At 40.5% G+C, this 16,927-nt stretch overlaps 1 protein-coding gene across 1 annotated transcript; it reads right to left on the bottom strand.

Moving 5' to 3' along the window:
* Window positions 1-10,865: 10,865 nt before the first annotated feature.
* On the bottom strand, window positions 10,866-16,927 carry LOC136772680 (synaptotagmin-2-like). The gene is made up of 10 exons (XM_066725806.1): window positions 15,539-16,927; window positions 14,643-14,787; window positions 13,466-13,579; window positions 13,275-13,363; window positions 13,059-13,190; window positions 12,550-12,744; window positions 12,316-12,468; window positions 11,778-11,898; window positions 11,514-11,686; window positions 10,866-11,396 (listed from the first exon to the last, which is right to left on the bottom strand). The coding sequence occupies exons 2-10, from the start codon at window positions 14,782-14,784 to the stop codon at window positions 11,199-11,201; spliced, it is 1,317 nt and encodes a 438-aa protein (XP_066581903.1). The 5' UTR covers window positions 14,785-14,787; window positions 15,539-16,927; the 3' UTR covers window positions 10,866-11,198.

The raw sequence follows: 16,927 nt of genomic DNA, 5'->3' as shown, positions 1-16,927 counted from the left end.
CAAGTCCGGATTTGCCCTTTTATATATTTCTGGATCTATTTTTATATAAGATAAAAATCACTTGTTCTCTCTCTCTCTCTCTCTCTCTCTTCTTTTTTGCTCCTGAGGGTGATAGTATAAGATAACCTAATGCTTAAGATGCGGTTTATTCATCTACATAATATACAATAGTATAGAAATACAACCCTATAACTCGCGAAAGTCCGAGATACGAGGCCGTTGAATAGACTAACACTTAAAGTGCCGGACGGACATGCACATACACTGTCCTTCTCAACCTACCGAAATATCGCGAAATTAGCACGATCGTCTATACAACTGCGTTTGACAGGTTGTTAAAAAAATAGAGGGAAAAACTATTTGGCAGCATTGACACGCGTATAGGACAAGCCGGTTTGCAGGCTTAAAATCTCATTTTAACGAGAGTTCGGTCAGCTTTCAAACTATAGCCATCGCGATTCGTCCGACCCATGCCACTTTTTTCCCTTGGCGCCTTTCATGGAACGAAAGTGCGCAATTTAACGACCAAGAACCCAATGGGAGCTCCGAGGGAAGTGTGTGAATTTTTGTTCAGAGCGCGAGGTATATCATATATGTATATACACATTGCAGGATTGAATATTGTTCAACATTTGCAGTGTGGCTCCAATTTGTTGCAAGCCGAGGCGAAGCCAGGGGATCTGTAATTGTTTCTATATAGATATACGTTGTTACCTAGAAGGCTTTGGATAGATTACCATTACCATCTCCATTGGACCTCCATAGATATATCCTTCGATAACCGGATGTTAACGCTACTCCTCACTGCCGGATATTAATGGTAAATTTATTCCACGACGCCTGTTCTTCCTTCATAAATTAATTATACCAGCGTTTCTCCGATAACTCATCGTAGCTTCGTTAACCGTACATATTGCCCCTTTAGCTGGAAATACGATCGTGCTGTACAGAGTGTAGAGTAATAAATAATGTTATAATACACATACACGCGCGCGCGAACAAGGCGATAAAGAAACTGTAAATCCTCAAACGTGGATTGATTTGCTGAAACGAAACTTTTCTTTTATTCAGTTTCAATTGTTGGCAAAGAGACTGCCAGCACGCCTCCGCCGCGCCTCCACCCGCACAACCCACGTCCCTGACCCCACCCCCACAGTCCACACGAGTCTTTACGGCCAAACTGAAAGAGAGTAGTAGAGTGTGGCATTTACAGGCTGTGTACTGAACATTTATGATGTGCATTAAACTTCCTGTTTATAATAGTTTTAATAAGACGTACTTCGCATTTCATAATGCACTTTTCGCCGAGTCTCTTTTATAATATGGAGGAGCACTCTGTGAATTAATGTAGAGCCTCGGGAAAGTGGACTATTATTCAGAAATCATGTGCCACGAGGTAGATTTTTAAAGAATTCAAAAGCCCGACGAGAGGCCGTAACATCTTCTCGCGGCTGGAACGATTCGTTAAAAATTGTCTCCGAAGAGTGAAAAGGCCCTTTTCTACTCTTCTCAGCATATTCTATTCTCTTTCTAAGGAAGAACACTCGCTCGCTTTACAACCACTTGTGTCGCGTCTTCGAACAACATGAGCTAAAAACTTTGATGATCGCGCGTCAGAAAGAAATTCGGCGCTGAGAAGAAAATGATTGTCGTGCAAAGATCCATTGGAATCAGGAACGATGTATGCACTAGCTGGATATTTATATGGTAATTCCGAGGAAATTATATGTATTGTAGAACGTCGAGATATATCCGTCATATCCATTCGATGAATAATAAGCACGCGCTCGCTTGCTCGCTCGCTAAATCTCGTGTGCAGCTATTATTTCTTCGAGAGTAAGATCTCGGTCGGTGCATCAATCGATTTCGGGGGGAGGTTCTCGGCTTATTGTATACATATATATATACTTATATTTCCAGCGTACGGGCGGAAAAACAAGAACGGGACGCCTAAAGCCATGCACACGTGCGCCGTACGGTGCTTCGGACACAGTAAGAACAAAAGCAAGATGGCGGATGTTATGTTCTTCTCGCTTTGGCGCGAAAACAGTGCTGCCCTCTGCCCTCTCTCGCAATGATACAACACTCTCCAAGTCGTGCGTGCGGCGCGCCGTGCATTCGTGCATCGTGTGGCACCGTCAACGTCCCCAATCTCCCCCCACGTGTATATAAGCTGCTGCAATAACGAAAAGCAATCGTATAAATTTCATTGTTAATTCATTGGTGCGTCGACGTTACAATGATCAAACGATATTTGTTTCACGAATTTCCAGTTAAATCTGATTGATGTCTCTACGCCACACTGTTGACCATTCGATATGACAAAGAAAATAATGCGATTTTCACGAGCTACAAAATATCTTCGTCGCTTGCTAATACCAGCTTATATACCCATTCATATATTTTCCAACCTCCATCTTTCTCCATTCTATATATACCTACACTTTTTTCCGTTATCCGACCGACAGCCCCATAATTTCCTCTTTTCCCATTTTCACGTTCATCATTGCTTCGCGGAACATGGCGTAAAAGGGGATAAACCTCGTTATGAAAAACCCTTGAAGAGCCGGCATACCTCTATACGCGTATATAGCAGAAGAATATTTATCAAAACCCAATAAACGGGCGCGAATAATCAGTTAACCTTGCAACAATGTCTCAGCCGCCGTAAATATAGCTGATCGGCTGATTCGCGGATGGAGAGTTTATACGTGCAGTATAAGAGGTGTTTACCTCTAAGATTGGATTTTGGTGAAAATTCAGCTTGCTGTGGAAAATGGAGAAAGAGAAGAGGAAAGGAGGGGGGGGGGGGGGGGGGGAATGAAAGTGGTGAGAGTTGACCGGATGTGAATCGAGGTAATTCAAGTCGGCTGAATTTCCTGCAGTAGTATAGTTTGACGTATCTCATCACGTGTACTGCAGTGTATAGTATATATATACTATATACGCGCGCGCGCGTACGTACACCTTACTCTCTGGTCGGCCTAATGCACTCGGTGTATACTACACGCATGCCTGCTTCCGGAATATTAATATACAGCTACAGGAAGCGAAGTTGGCCGAAATATTCGCGAGAATTAGCCGAGCAAAGGGCAATTTTAAAGCAGATCAGGTGATCGCGTGTATACTATATAGTATATAGCAATGAAACATAACGTGTGTGTCGCATCGTGCCGTATTCAACAGGAATTTCCCATTTCATGGTGAAACATTCAAGTCTATCATTAAGAATTCATCGATGGCCTACCGCCAGAATGCACCTCATTTTTTGTCAATCCCCGCACCGCGCAAGCCGAATATTATATCGATCTCCTTATATAGATGCGAATATTTTGACAAATCGCCATGCAGTAATTATCCAACTTAAACACTCTCATTCTTATTAACTTTACCTTAAATTTACCTTAATCGGTTTAGCCGAGCGCTATATTCGCTTGGCTCGAAAGAATTCCGAGAAATTAACATTCCAAGCTTTGCACTTGTGGCAATCATGGAGCTTAAAATGACTTCCAATTACGCGACCTTTTTTCTCTTTATTTCAGCCAACCGTTCGCTAAGTAGCATTCATTATGGAGAGAAGTTGAGCTGTGTATGAATCCATGTGTGAATTTAATCCTCGAGTGTCTGGTAATGTCTGCTTTTAAATTCTCATATATATATATATATATATATATATATACATATGTGTGTGTGTGTGTATATATCTAGTTATTAAAGAGTTATGCCAGGCTTTTTGCTATTTAAAGAAATCTTAATGCTCGAATCGACTCTTCGATACCCGCACCTCCTCTATATATATATATATATATTATTCTCTCTCTCTCGTTCTATCTATCTTCCTTTAGCTATTTTTCCCCTCTGATCTTTGCTAAGGGGGAGCCTGATGCCTAGCAGCCATGAGAAATATTTAAACATTTGTCAAACGAGAACAGATTAGTTGGACAGCTGGCAAACTAATCATACCTGCAGCCTTTGCAGTACTTCCTTCTGTCACGTAAAAATATCCAACTGTCAATTACGAGACACAACTATTTGACGTTCTCTATACTTTAATTGATATCTATCGGTATTATCGAGCTGTTGCAAATCAAATTCTGTGAAAAAGCTTCTATTTGCCTCGCAACATTGTAGGCTTAACTGCAGCGTACAATTAAAAAAATTGCTTCATCGAATTAACCTTCGTTTGTCATAAAGTAATTTTCGTTCTCGATCAAATTATCAATAAGCACTATGAATTATATCAGCTGCTTTAATTGGAAGGCTGTAGGAAGCAACGTGAGGGAAGGCTATATGTATATATAATATAAAAGCTGCAGGACTAGTATATATATACCTAATATATATGTTTTATTAGAATCCAAAGGAAAACTCTTAACAGGAAATTTTAATCATGTCAATACAGTGTTTAAAGCGTTATTTTGACCTATAAAACATTATATATATATATATATATATATATATTTGGACACGCGATCGATGATAGTCTTGACAGTGATAAATTTTGCGAATCTACTAGCGCGTGGTAAGGTATTGGTAAAAATAAAGGGGGATAGAGGAGATGTGGGCGCAATAAGAAGCTTCGAGAGTGAGCGAAATATTTGAGAAATCTTTGGATTTTCGTGAGAGCGAAAAATGTCAGTGTCCGTTCCATCCTGTTCCTCCATAGAGTTCCGTCTGTCTGGTATAGGTATGCCTGGTTGAATTCAGACGTCAAGGTATATATAGTCCCGTGGCAAAGCCGGGATCGCGCAAAAGGTTATTTTCCAAGGAAATCAGCGGGCCCCTCTACGCGGTGGTGGGGCGTCGGCATTCATATATATAGCTATACCGACCCCGCAGCGTCCTCTCTCTAGGCCCATGCGCATGCTGCATACATACATATGTATATATACACACACACAGTATGCATACCGATGAAAGAGCGTCCCGTCCCCGGTCCCGCAGATGGCAATCACTCAGAAACTTTTCACATATCCCATAGCGGAGGAGCCAAACCGCATGCAAGAAAATTGAAAGAAGAGCGAGCTTACTTCGTCTCATGCGTCACAATTTTTCGTTTGCGTCACCGGAAATTGTCCTGGCAATCCTACCGACAGTTCCTGCCGCCGCGCACGTGTGTCAATGGCCGCGATAAAATAGACTACTCACTGGATATATATATATATATACATATATGCTATTTGCGCGCGCCAGCGATAACAAACGTGTCAAGCGATGCAATCATTTGTCCCTCGGTTGACGGATGAATGCGAGATGTACGCTTAACGCGCAATTTCTACACTGGTGAAACACGTGAAAAGAGAATTTTTAAAAATTAAGAAAATTCTTTAACATCGCTTTATCATAACCCCGTCTCTTCTCAATTAAATTTTCTAATTTCATATATATATATATATAGTATATACATAGCTATAGGAAATAATTCGAGTTTTAATCCTATACTATAATTCTACCATAAAAATTCGCAGCTTTTCAAGTTTTTCGTTAAAGCGGTGTTGAAAGAATGAGAGAGTGATCGGGGTATATACGCGATTGCATGGTCGAGGTTTATCCACATGCAGGGCGGATCACCGGTGTGCAGCAGAGGGGGAGATGGCTTATACTGCACTAAAAGGATGTGACAATAAAAGTGCGAAGATCGCGGTGATACCTCGGCGTGATTAATTAAGTGGGCGACAATAAATCCCGGAGGCGGCAAAGTACTCCCCTACTGCATCGGGATGACAGAATGGAGCTGCCCGCTCCAGACACCTGTAATTCAAGATGGCATGCTGCGGAATAAGCCGGTGCCATTCAATCAGCCCGCGCCAGCGTCTACTCTAGAATAAACCGCTTCCCTACATCCCTGCACTCCACCCCTAATAAACTGGTCCGAGCAGGTTATACACCTTGACCAATTTTCAATAAAGATTTATTTTTTCCGGGCGCGCCAGCTCCTAGCGCATCCCGTACCTTTTGCGGAATTCCGCGCAGCAATACCTGCAGCAGGTCCTCCCGCGCGCAATAATAATCCATGCAATAGCTATCCCGGCCTCTGCGTCTCTTCTCGTCTCCAATATAAATTACAAATTTCACTATTACTTTGATGATCTCCTAGCTCCCATATGCTTGAAACCTCTCTCCATCATTAGATACAACCCAATATCCTTTATAATTCATCAACGAACGACGAAATACTTGATCGATTGTATCATACCTATACACATTTCCCACATGCGCAACAATCTATATACTTGCCTGCATGCGCACTGCTATTACGTATATAGGTATATAATTCTCCATTTTTAAACCCATGCACCATATCATAAATACATTATGGATTATAAATACTATATATAACGGCGTTATAACATTTCTTTAAATATACTTACCAAAAAAAGCCTGCAGTTGATTAAAAATTCAACAATTATACTGGCGTAATGAGCAAGATCGAATTTAAGATATTAATATATGAAAGAATTGACGAATAATTTCATGAATCAAAGGCAGAAAGCGGAGATAATTTGAACAAGCGATTCCACAAGTATTGTGCGTGGGTATTTGGTGTGTAACGGCGAATTATATCCCTGCGTGCAATTAACGATTCGATTCGATTAAATTACAGCTCGCTTTACAAGCGACAGAACCGAGTTGTTTGTGCATGCAGTATATATATATACATATATACGTATATGGGGGCCGGGTACGAGAGGTGCTGGAGGGAGGAGAAACAAAACATTTGTAAACCATCAATGGTTGATTTCAATGTCGAAGAACGAATTAAATTTGGCTCGAACGATAAAACGCTATCGGCTATACGTATATATAAAGGCCCGGTACGTCCCTCGTGGTGTATGGAAATTTTACACATCATCTTGCATGGCTATGGTTGATTCGCGCGTTGCGCATTGGAGCTGGAGTATCCACTCTGGTCTGCATGGTTGACGATGAGCTAGCTGAGATGAATGTGCGCGCTGGTTGGAAGCAACGCTGCTGGCAGTGGGGCAGGGGCAGAGGGGCATGCAGTTTTGGCAGAGGTCCGTTCGGTTTGACCCGCAGCTCGACATCCGGTGCAGCCCTCTAAGAATCAAGTGCTACAGAGCGCTCGCTGCAGCTCTGCGCCTCTGCACCAAATACACTCGGATTCTCCTGCTTCCAATGATGAATGAAACGTAACCTCCACCTAAAGCGTCCATGCTTCGTAAAGCTTGTATACTACATGCTCGTAAATAATGCTATTCTCCCCCCCCCCCCCCCCTCTCTCTCTCTCCCTTTCTCTATTTTTCCAAACTATATATGCCCCGTTACTTATTTCTTCTGCTGTAGCCATATTCTTATATCGTGATTCAACTATAATCTTTGTATCAACAAAATATCTTATTGCGACGTGTTTTCTCAGCGAGTTTTAGTCACCGTAAACCGTCCGGAATTCTTTTTGACCGAGAGGGATTAAAATAATATAGACAAGCTCAATGTTTGGTTATATAATACAGTTTATTGTACACTAACAAATATGTACACGATATATTACATAATTACTTAACCTATTCATGTTTGTGTGTGTGGTCTGACGCTGCAGGTGTGTATATACTTAGAAAAACTACGGTCCGCCAATCTTCATCGTAATCCCTAAATTTTTAACGAGCCTATTTGTTGCATTTCTAACACTGGATCCATTCCCCTAGCCCTGTTCATGTCGGGAAAGAGGGTCGCGCAAAAGATCCAAACATGACGCATCATCATCTTCCTCGGACGCTACAGCTAACTACGTGGTATAACCTCTCTCTCTCTCTCTCTCTCTCTCTCTCTTCCTCGTCTTCACGAAAATTAGCTTAAACTTGGCAGCGTTCTTTTCTTTTTCTCCGACGTGGCGTGTTTTGTTCACATTGCTGTGCCTTACACGTCATCTTCTTCCCTCTCTTTTCCCAAGGACGCCTTTGGTTACGAACAAATTGATTGCAATTATTCTTTGAATTTCTTAACACCTACATGTTTTTGACACCCAAGTGCGGATATTTCAGGATTTATTTCTTGTGTCCAGACATCTTCCGTATTCATATAGGTCACAGAAATTGCGCCTTATGCTTTGCTCTAACAGCAAACTTAAACGCGTAAGAGAATAATTGCGTTACAAACTTCCCTCATATGCACTTATACAACATAATTGTTTGTTTAAATAAAAAATAAAACTAAAAAAGCAAATAAGCTTTTTCTTTATATACTAACAATATAATGCTTAATAATTAAGCATAAAGAAAATGTAATGTTACCGATGGCACTTTTCCACTAATTTCATCAAGTTTAATAGAAAAAATTGATTTTATAAATGGTCTCGAAAAACAATCTGCACCAGGCTCGCTACCTAATCGCAGTACAGCTGTTGTGATGAAACTATCGGTGCATGGTAAAAGCAAAACATATCACGTTCGACGCTTTTGCGTGGAGTGGCACAAATGACAAAAATTTGTCTTTAAGAAAATATTACTCGGGTTTGCAATTATTACGGGTCCCTCTATCCAAACATACGTAAATCGTTTTTCTGCGCGCATGTGGTGAGATAAATTCTTCTCTTTTTCTTACTCTCTACTCTAACTTATTTCTGGTGGCACTTATTTTGTGACTTAAAAATTATGCAACTATCAGTGTCCTCTCGATCTCTACGAAAGATACGTCTTATTATCTAGCTATTATCGTTATTCTTCTCTGTAGCACATAATTTGAGGTTAGCATGCGTATAGAGATCGATCGCGTTACAGTATATACGCATGTACAATAGAAATGCAATTATTTTTTGCATGGCAATACACAAGTTGTACCGCGCGTATATACTAGATGTAGGTATACGTATAGGTATAAGCCACGCGTCGCGAGATCCCTTTTGATTTCTTCCTCTTGTCAATTAATCGAGAACGTATCGCGCTCGCGGTTATCGGCCGAGCGAATGAAAGACGGCCCGGCCCGGCCCGACTCGACTCTCATTCCCTCATGTGCATAATTTTATATCCATCCAAGCTCCAATCTCTCCTTCACATCCATGCATTTCATCCCACGGTTTTTCACGCGTATATCCCTCCCCCCTCTTGTACGCATGTATATATATATATATATATATACCATCAGTCACTCTCATCCTTCCAGCTGATTCCTAAACATAATGTGCACTATTCCCATGCACTCAACTTAATTCTTACCTTCCGTCCATTCTTCCTTAATCTTCCCGCACAGTTTTTTCTCCATTTTAAGTTCCCGTTTTAGTTGCCCGCGCGCGCGCGCTGCCACTAAAAACCGTTTCGCTCTACTATTCGCTGCAGAAACGGCTTTTTATCGTTTTTGGCAAAGACTCTCTTCCCTAGAAAACAATTAAAGTGCTCCGGCCCAGTCGGAGCTAATATCGCGCGTATATACGCTAAAATTGAATGCCAGGCAAAGCTGAAGCGGCTCGCGCTCTTTCGGGAATTGATGAACGTCAGTCTTTTAGGCATCAAACGACCAGCGTAAGCGCTCTTGATATATATATATATGTGTGTATGTGTGTGTGTGTGTACGTTTGCACGCGTAAACTCGAAACACGTGACTAATATCAATTGCGACGAATCATTGGGTGAAAAGTAATCGAAAGGCAAATTCCTATGAAAGGACCGATAGTGGATTCTGGCAAGATAAATTGTTGCAGCAAGCGTGTAATTAAATTTTGCTATAGGGAATCACGAGACGTTTCAGCGCGCTCAGTTAAAAGGCTGCGTTGTAAAACGTCGTGTAATTAAGGCAGCTGCACACTGCAGTCCGAATTTCGTTTAACGATTAAAACTGCATGCCTCTCGGATGTGCAGGGTGTACTCGAATAAGAATTATCTATAGCTTTGCATACTCTTGTCGATAATTTCGACAAGTGGTTCGAGAGTATTGGGTAAGTAGATTGGTGCCAACTTGCACTTCTAATTACAGCGATGTCGATCGAAGCAAGCACAGTACGTGACGTTAATCCTCGCGTTAATCGTTATATATATTAGCGCGCGTGTGGCGCCGCGCGGCGACTATTCTCAACGTCTCAGGCACTCGCGTTTTTTCCTATATACAAATTAATTCACTTTTATATATCACTTTTTCAAGGGGATTTTCTACAATAGCGATCGCTCATATATTTCTTAAGAAACGCGAGGGTTACTCGAGGATTAATTTTCAACTCGAGGGATCAAGTTGATTCTCACTCGTAAGCGCGTACAACACAATAAAGCAGGCTCTGAAGCGTGCGATAATTACATGCCGGATGCATTAATTAATAGTGTCTGTGAATCAACCTCTTCTCTCCCACTCTCACCCACTTCAGACGCTCTTACTTACACTCAGCTTGCTATTTATGCATACGCGTTGAAAACTTCTCGCTGCAGAATAAGCCCCTTGAGGTTTGGCAATTTTTCAAACTTTATCGATTCGATTGATTTTTAGGAGAGAAGACATGTTTTTAAGCATTTATCATTTAATTGATTGTTGGTAGACTTGTCTTTCGTTGGAAAATAATCTATCGCGATCCTGAAGAGTCGAAATCATAATACTGATTTGTCAATATTACTATAAAATTTAATTGTTTGCTTCGGAAGAGATTTTCTTTCGAAAAAATGTGATTATATAAAATGAGAGACGAGAAAGTTGTACCTGTCTCGAGATAAATTTTAATTAATCCCCTCCTTTTTCAAAGGAAATGAAGAAATAATTAATGCTTTGGAATAAAGTATTATCCGACGTTGATAATATAGGAAGTTCAGTTTACTGTATAGGTAGGAAGTAGCCACCTGGATTTTACCCAATAAGAGCTGCTTGTTCCATCGATAAAACAGAACAGAGAGAGAGAGTGTGTGTGTGTGCGTGAATTGCCCTAACAAATCAGCTTACCATTTTTATCAATCATGGATATATCTTTTTATTTACAACTGTAAATTGATTTCTTGGCAGAATCATAGAAATAACATTTGTAGGTGTACAAATACATATATGTATCCTCGTTACTGTTATATTAATGAAACACAAGCTGCGTAGACTTCTTAATTAAATGTTTAAGTAATTAAAAAGGAACAGACAAGATATTGATTATCTTTGGTCGCGTTAAACCCTTATAATGTAGGCTTATTAACAAATATTAAATTGTAAAATAAATAAATTTTTTAACTAATTAGAGAAAGGTACGCGATATAATTCTTATCGATTAAATAATATTTTAATTGTTATTTCAATGCGTGCCAAACAGTGACGAGTTTTCTAGGATTTTGAAGAATGGAAAACCAATGCAATCTTTCGGTAGGTCCCCTTACACCCTTTCCAACAGCTGTTTTTCCAATGCAAATATCTTTCGATTTTTCAATTGAATTTACTGCATCTTCGCTGTCACTTGGTTCTCCATTTGCCTGTTCGCTTATCACAGCCTATAATGAAATCATTTAAATAAAGTAATGATAAACCAAATTATTACCTTACAAGGCAATCGCGCATTTATTCAGTCGGTCATAAACCCGCGAAAAAAAGAAAAAAAAGACACTCACCTTGCTGCAGAGTATAATTAAAAATTGAACGTTATCGAGTTTATTTTCGGATAAATCAAAGGTCAAAGTCTCGTTAAACTCTGGCTGAGGAGTCGCTATGAAAAATTTGGTTTTTCTCTTTTTCAGTTTTCTTCCGGTTTTACCGTTTAACATAAGTATCCTTACATATGGATCTGTAGAAAACCCCCCCACCCAACAAAAAAAAATCAACTTTTAATCCTTAATAAAAGATCGCAAGAAAGAAATTAAATTGAAAATACTTACTGAACGATTGAGGACTAGGTATCAAATGAGCAAATTTTACATCGCGCAATTTCATAACAGTTATAGTCAGTCTCTGTGCTGTAGGTAAATGACTTATGCCCAATAAAATACTTCCAAATTCCTGCAAAGCAACAGAAATTGGTAACTTTTAAATATGAAATAAAATAAGCAGCAGAACAATTGCATAGATAGCAGTATCCTCTTAATCACACATGATGTAGCAATTATCATTAGTTACAAATGTAATATTTCAACGTTAGAGCGAAGCGCGAGACATTATCACTGATTTCACATCGCAATGTTCATAAAGTTGATAAAAGGGATGTAAACATTACGGTGTAAAGTGAGTAAATTTAATAACACTCTGCGCGCCGTAATAATGCAAAATTCTCTTTAAAACTAGTAATAATTGGCATGTAGACATATTGGGGGGATTTGATGTGAAGTATATATATATATATATATATAGAGCTAGCATTGTGATGAAATTTTTGACTCGCACTCTTTTCTTCGTATATATTATATGTATACTGCATACCTGGTTGGATGGTTTCATTGTGTAATTGAATAAGTGAATTTCGGGGCTGTGAAAGATTTTCTTAACTTCCTTGAGGGGTACCCTCAAAGAGGATAATTCGGTGTGATTGGCGTATCTATCGTGATCGTGTGCCGTTATGTCCATAACCCATTCCTGGAAGATAATCGAGATTTATGCGAGGGGGAAATGCCTATATATAATAGAGAGTTTTCATGGGTTTCAATGACCAATTACCTTAGCCTCTCGAGAAGTATCCGCAACAACAAAGGTTTCCCTATAAATTGGACTGGCAGTGTGCCTGATGCCTCTCGTCCTGAAACTGTGCAATTTCTGTCGCTTCCGGTGGCTCCAAGATAGCTTCACGATATTCACAGCCACGTAAGGCTCAATAGAGCAGTTGTATTGCTTCGGCGGTAAACTGCTCAATGCCTGAAAATCCCATGCAATCCCACGATCAACTTGTTAAAACTGCAGATTCGTTATTCGATCCCCAGCATGCAACGGGGATCATATTCATCGATGCATGTATCATATACATTCTTCGCTTCTAATAATATATAACAATAATTTTTAATGTCAATCAAAGAAACTTCTCTTTGTTTCATCATCATCTCATATATACATTTATATATATATATTATTATTATCAATCGCGCGTAAGACATCATTGCTGAGAGAATAAAAGATCAATTGTGGAAGGAATACATGTGTTGTATTTTTGGAAGAATGAGAAAAATACCTACCTCGATACCAATTACAAGTTTTGCACTGGCCGAGCTTTGGCAAGGTGGCAAATATTGAAGACTCATCGTCAGTTCCGTGGGAAATTCCTTTGGTTTCTTCTCAGACTTGTCATTTTCTTCCTTTATTAAATGCTGCGAAAAATGGTTCAAAGTTTCATAAAAGTAGACAATGCCATTTGTATATATATAAAGATAACTGTGGGCTTGTCGAGTTACCAAGGTCGAAGAGCTGTCGACATTTTCCAAAGGAGAGTTGTTCATGTTACAGGACTCTCTGTGCGATTCCCCATTCTCGCTGATGGTCCCTACAATACAATAATTGCAATTTCTAAAGATTAATCGTTGCCACGGAATCATCGTAACGAGAGCATTATCACACGTCGACAAAAGTTTGTTTATACATATACCATTTTCATAGAGGCTTCCCAATCTCCACGATCTGTAACTAACATCGCTCAATTTGACATTTTCGTTGCTGGATTTATTCCTCGCGCGAAACGGCACCGATTTGCCTTCCTTTCCTGTTCGTAGACAGACAAAAAAACAGAAGAAGAAGAAAGAAATGAAACGCGATGCAAAGGGGCTTGAATCGACAAAAATTCTACACAATTCCATTCACATAAAACGGGACCCATTGAGCATCGATAACTTGCACAATCCAAAAGCTGCACGATTGTTCAGCGAAAAATCATGCAATAACACGCAAGAGATAAAAATACCTTTGATCGTATCAATCGAATTGTTTTATTTCAAGCAAACAAGTATTTGCTAGATTATATTGGCGAAAATTGAGGTAATATTGAGGAAAGGATGAAAATGGCACAAAAGAAAATTTCAACTTATGGAAGAAGTTTATTTTTCTTTTGATATATCTCAAGGAGATCAAACTGGAGATTAAGAGTCATAATATTTACATGCCGAGGGATACCGTATTGTTGAATAGATTTATTAACGGGGAACAATAGAGGCTAGACTGCGAGGCTGTCGGAAGGTCGCTCTTGTATATAGATTCCAACTAAACCGGTGAGCGCGCTGCGCGACATGCTGAATTACGTAATTGCGCAAAGGAAACGCGAGGAGAACATCTCGCGCATGCCTTAGTAACAATGGCACGTGCACGCATGCCAATTGCCATTTGCCACTAGAATTTTACATTTCTTAACCTACAAATGGCGCTGTGCATCATCGCCAAATGAATTCATGAGAAATTAATCATTCCACGCTCCTATAACCTTAAAAATAATCATCCGATGACTCGCGTCTTCCGCGCGCGGTCCCACTTAAAAATAAATGCAAAACCTCCGTATAAAAATCGAATGACATATTTATATTTGTTCATATTTTCCGAAATCTCTCGCATTGGCGTACTCATTTTATCGAATAGTTTTCACGAAATGCGCCTCGTTGAAATATCTGAGGTGGAGAACGGCGCGGCACCGAAAAGCTAATGGCGGCGCTGGAATGTTTTCGCCAAGTAAACAAAAGATATAAGCCTTCCTGATAAGGTTACTGCCAGTGTGGGATTGGACTTGATTGGCCAACTGCTAGCGATTAGCGACGATTAAGACGACAAAAGAATCTTACTTGGTTTCCTCACGCATTCGTAGCCGATGCAGCCGGGCGTAAAGAAGCAGGCACACAGCAGAAGTATGACGATAATCACCGCGGATACGATTATCGCCAGCAGAATTGGGCCCCATGGCCCAAACAGCTCGTTGTACGGCATTCACTAAAAAATCAACATTCGCGCATCACAATTCCAATCTGCAAAAACCAATCCTCCCTTAATTGCATGCTTTTACAATTTCTTCGCTATTATCGCACACAAGCGTTTGTGCGCGTGTGTGTGAATTTAGTAACACACAAACCGAATAAAATTGCTGATAAAAGCTGAATAGAGACAATTTCTTGTCCCTTGTGCCTCTTGTAAAATAAGTCAATCGGTTTCTTACCGTGCACGCACCTACCTTCTATATCCCATTTACTCGCCTTACCGTATACTATATGTATATATATATATATATATAGGGGCTTGAAAAATGTGCCACGTTTATACAAATAGTATATATATATATATACCGATTAAAACACTTGTGTCAGCAATACCTATAGTTTGCATAGAGCGCGCCAAACAAACAGATGAGGAGAGAGAAAATATTCGATAAAAAAGAAATGGCCTTTTAAAGATTTCAAACCTAATTACCACAATTTCAACGAAACATATATAAACACTCTTTTACTTTGCTTTTATTTGTATTAACCGAATGTAAATTTAATAGTCCTCCACAAGGCCTCGTATAACGAGCTGTAAAGCGTTCCCTAATCAACTACGCATAAAAATAACTCGATGAAAAAGGAGAATAAAAAAATCTTTCCCGGAAGACTGTTATTGTTCACCGTTGCAATTAATCGAGAGAATTAATAGGAAACGCGCCAAGATGGATATATAGGTTTCTCAAAAGTTGATATTTTATTCGAACCTTGACGGTGTCGAAGCTCGCTTCTCTCAGTGATCGTATAAGTGTTTTAATTGACACGAGTGCATTTTTTTTCGTTAAAGCAATTAAATCAAATCCATTTCCGCTATTCACACTTCCACCGGAGCATCGATTTTTCCCCGTTCCTCCTGCTTTCTCACGAGAATTCCTTCATGGAGAACAAAAGAAACAAAACAACGCTTTCGTATACAATATTTCGAGAAACAATTCATCCGGAAGAATTTCCACGCGAACGTGTCACTTTTATCGAAGCTTCCTCGCACCTGGAAAAATTGAAGGAATTTTCAGAAATGGCTGGACGCACGCCTTTTGCATTCGTTCAAGGCTGCAATGTTAATACTTCTCACTGGCAAGTGGCAGCTCGTCGCAAGTTAATACCTATAGCGCGTACATTTGTCGCGAACCCAACGCCACGTGCACTAGGTCACAACTGTATTCCATGACACTCCACTGATATGCTGCATTTCGTAACGCTATATACATGTGTGTGTGTGTGTGCGTGTATACCCGCGCAGAGCGATATTGTCTCGCGACAGCTTTCCGTGGTACTCCGCCGTCGAGGTACTCGGGAAGCACGTAACCATGTAAAACGCACGTGGTAACGCCTGGACTCGTCTTACGTCATTATTTTCCAACTTGATTTTTCTCCCCGAGAAATCCATGCACCGTTCGTCCGGCACTCAACTTCCTTTTCCATGCACTGTCTCTGCGAATAATCGCTGCACTTGTTTATACACTCGTGTCCCGCGAGAGACTTGTACGGAGCGGGGATTCGGCAGGAAACGATAAGAGGAAAGGACGCGTGGCTCACCAGCCGAGTGCGATCCGTGCAAATTAATTGATCAATGGTCGAGTTTGTTGGTTTTTGTTGGTTGCCCGATGGGGCCGGAGTCTCGCGAGGGCGAGGGCAGCCGTGGCTGTCCTGTAGCACCGCGAGCGCCTATATAGCGAGTTCAACGAGAAACGTTCGTTACGCGAGTGTGCCGGGCCGGTCGCTTCGCTGATATTCCTCCACTCTCAATTAGCTGTCCGGCCGGCGCGATTAGCGAGCGTCCTTCGCGTTTCAAGCCCGGCCAACACACGCTCGTGCGTGTCTCTCCCTCTACACCGTGCAAGCAAGCAAGCGCGCGCACATATACGAAAAACCAAACGCGAGATTCTCGCCAAAATTCCTGCCCGATCCGCACAACTCCTTTTACCACTGCTATATATCACTCACTCGCCAACTCCTTCTCCAAACGTAATATTATAACGTCCTTTTCCATCTAATTCGTTAGAGTTAAAAGCAAGAGAGGGAATAAAAAGCGACGCGACAGATCGATAAATTATTGGAATCGAATCGCACGCGACGGATCGATGAAGAACGTGGTG

The sequence above is a fragment of the Prorops nasuta genome, unplaced genomic scaffold, assembly GCF_024137725.1.
Source record: "Prorops nasuta isolate Cenicafe-Biocafe unplaced genomic scaffold, Cenicafe_Pnas_1.2 PNAS00004, whole genome shotgun sequence".
Lineage (NCBI taxonomy): Eukaryota > Metazoa > Arthropoda > Insecta > Hymenoptera > Bethylidae > Prorops > Prorops nasuta.
Note: the sequence above shows the minus strand (reverse complement) of the source record. Positions and strands in the feature narration are given on the sequence as shown.

Coding starts and splice junctions, on each gene's coding strand:
- LOC136772680 (XM_066725806.1), bottom strand. CDS start 14,784: ATGCCGTACAACGAGCTGTTTGGGCCATGGGGCCCAATTCTGCTGGCG. Junction 13,191..13,274: donor TCGACAGCTCTTCGACCTTG/GTAACTCGACAA, acceptor CATTTTTCGCAG/CATTTAATAAAGGAAGAAAA. Junction 11,687..11,777: donor ACCTAGTCCTCAATCGTTCA/GTAAGTATTTTC, acceptor GGTTTTCTACAG/ATCCATATGTAAGGATACTT.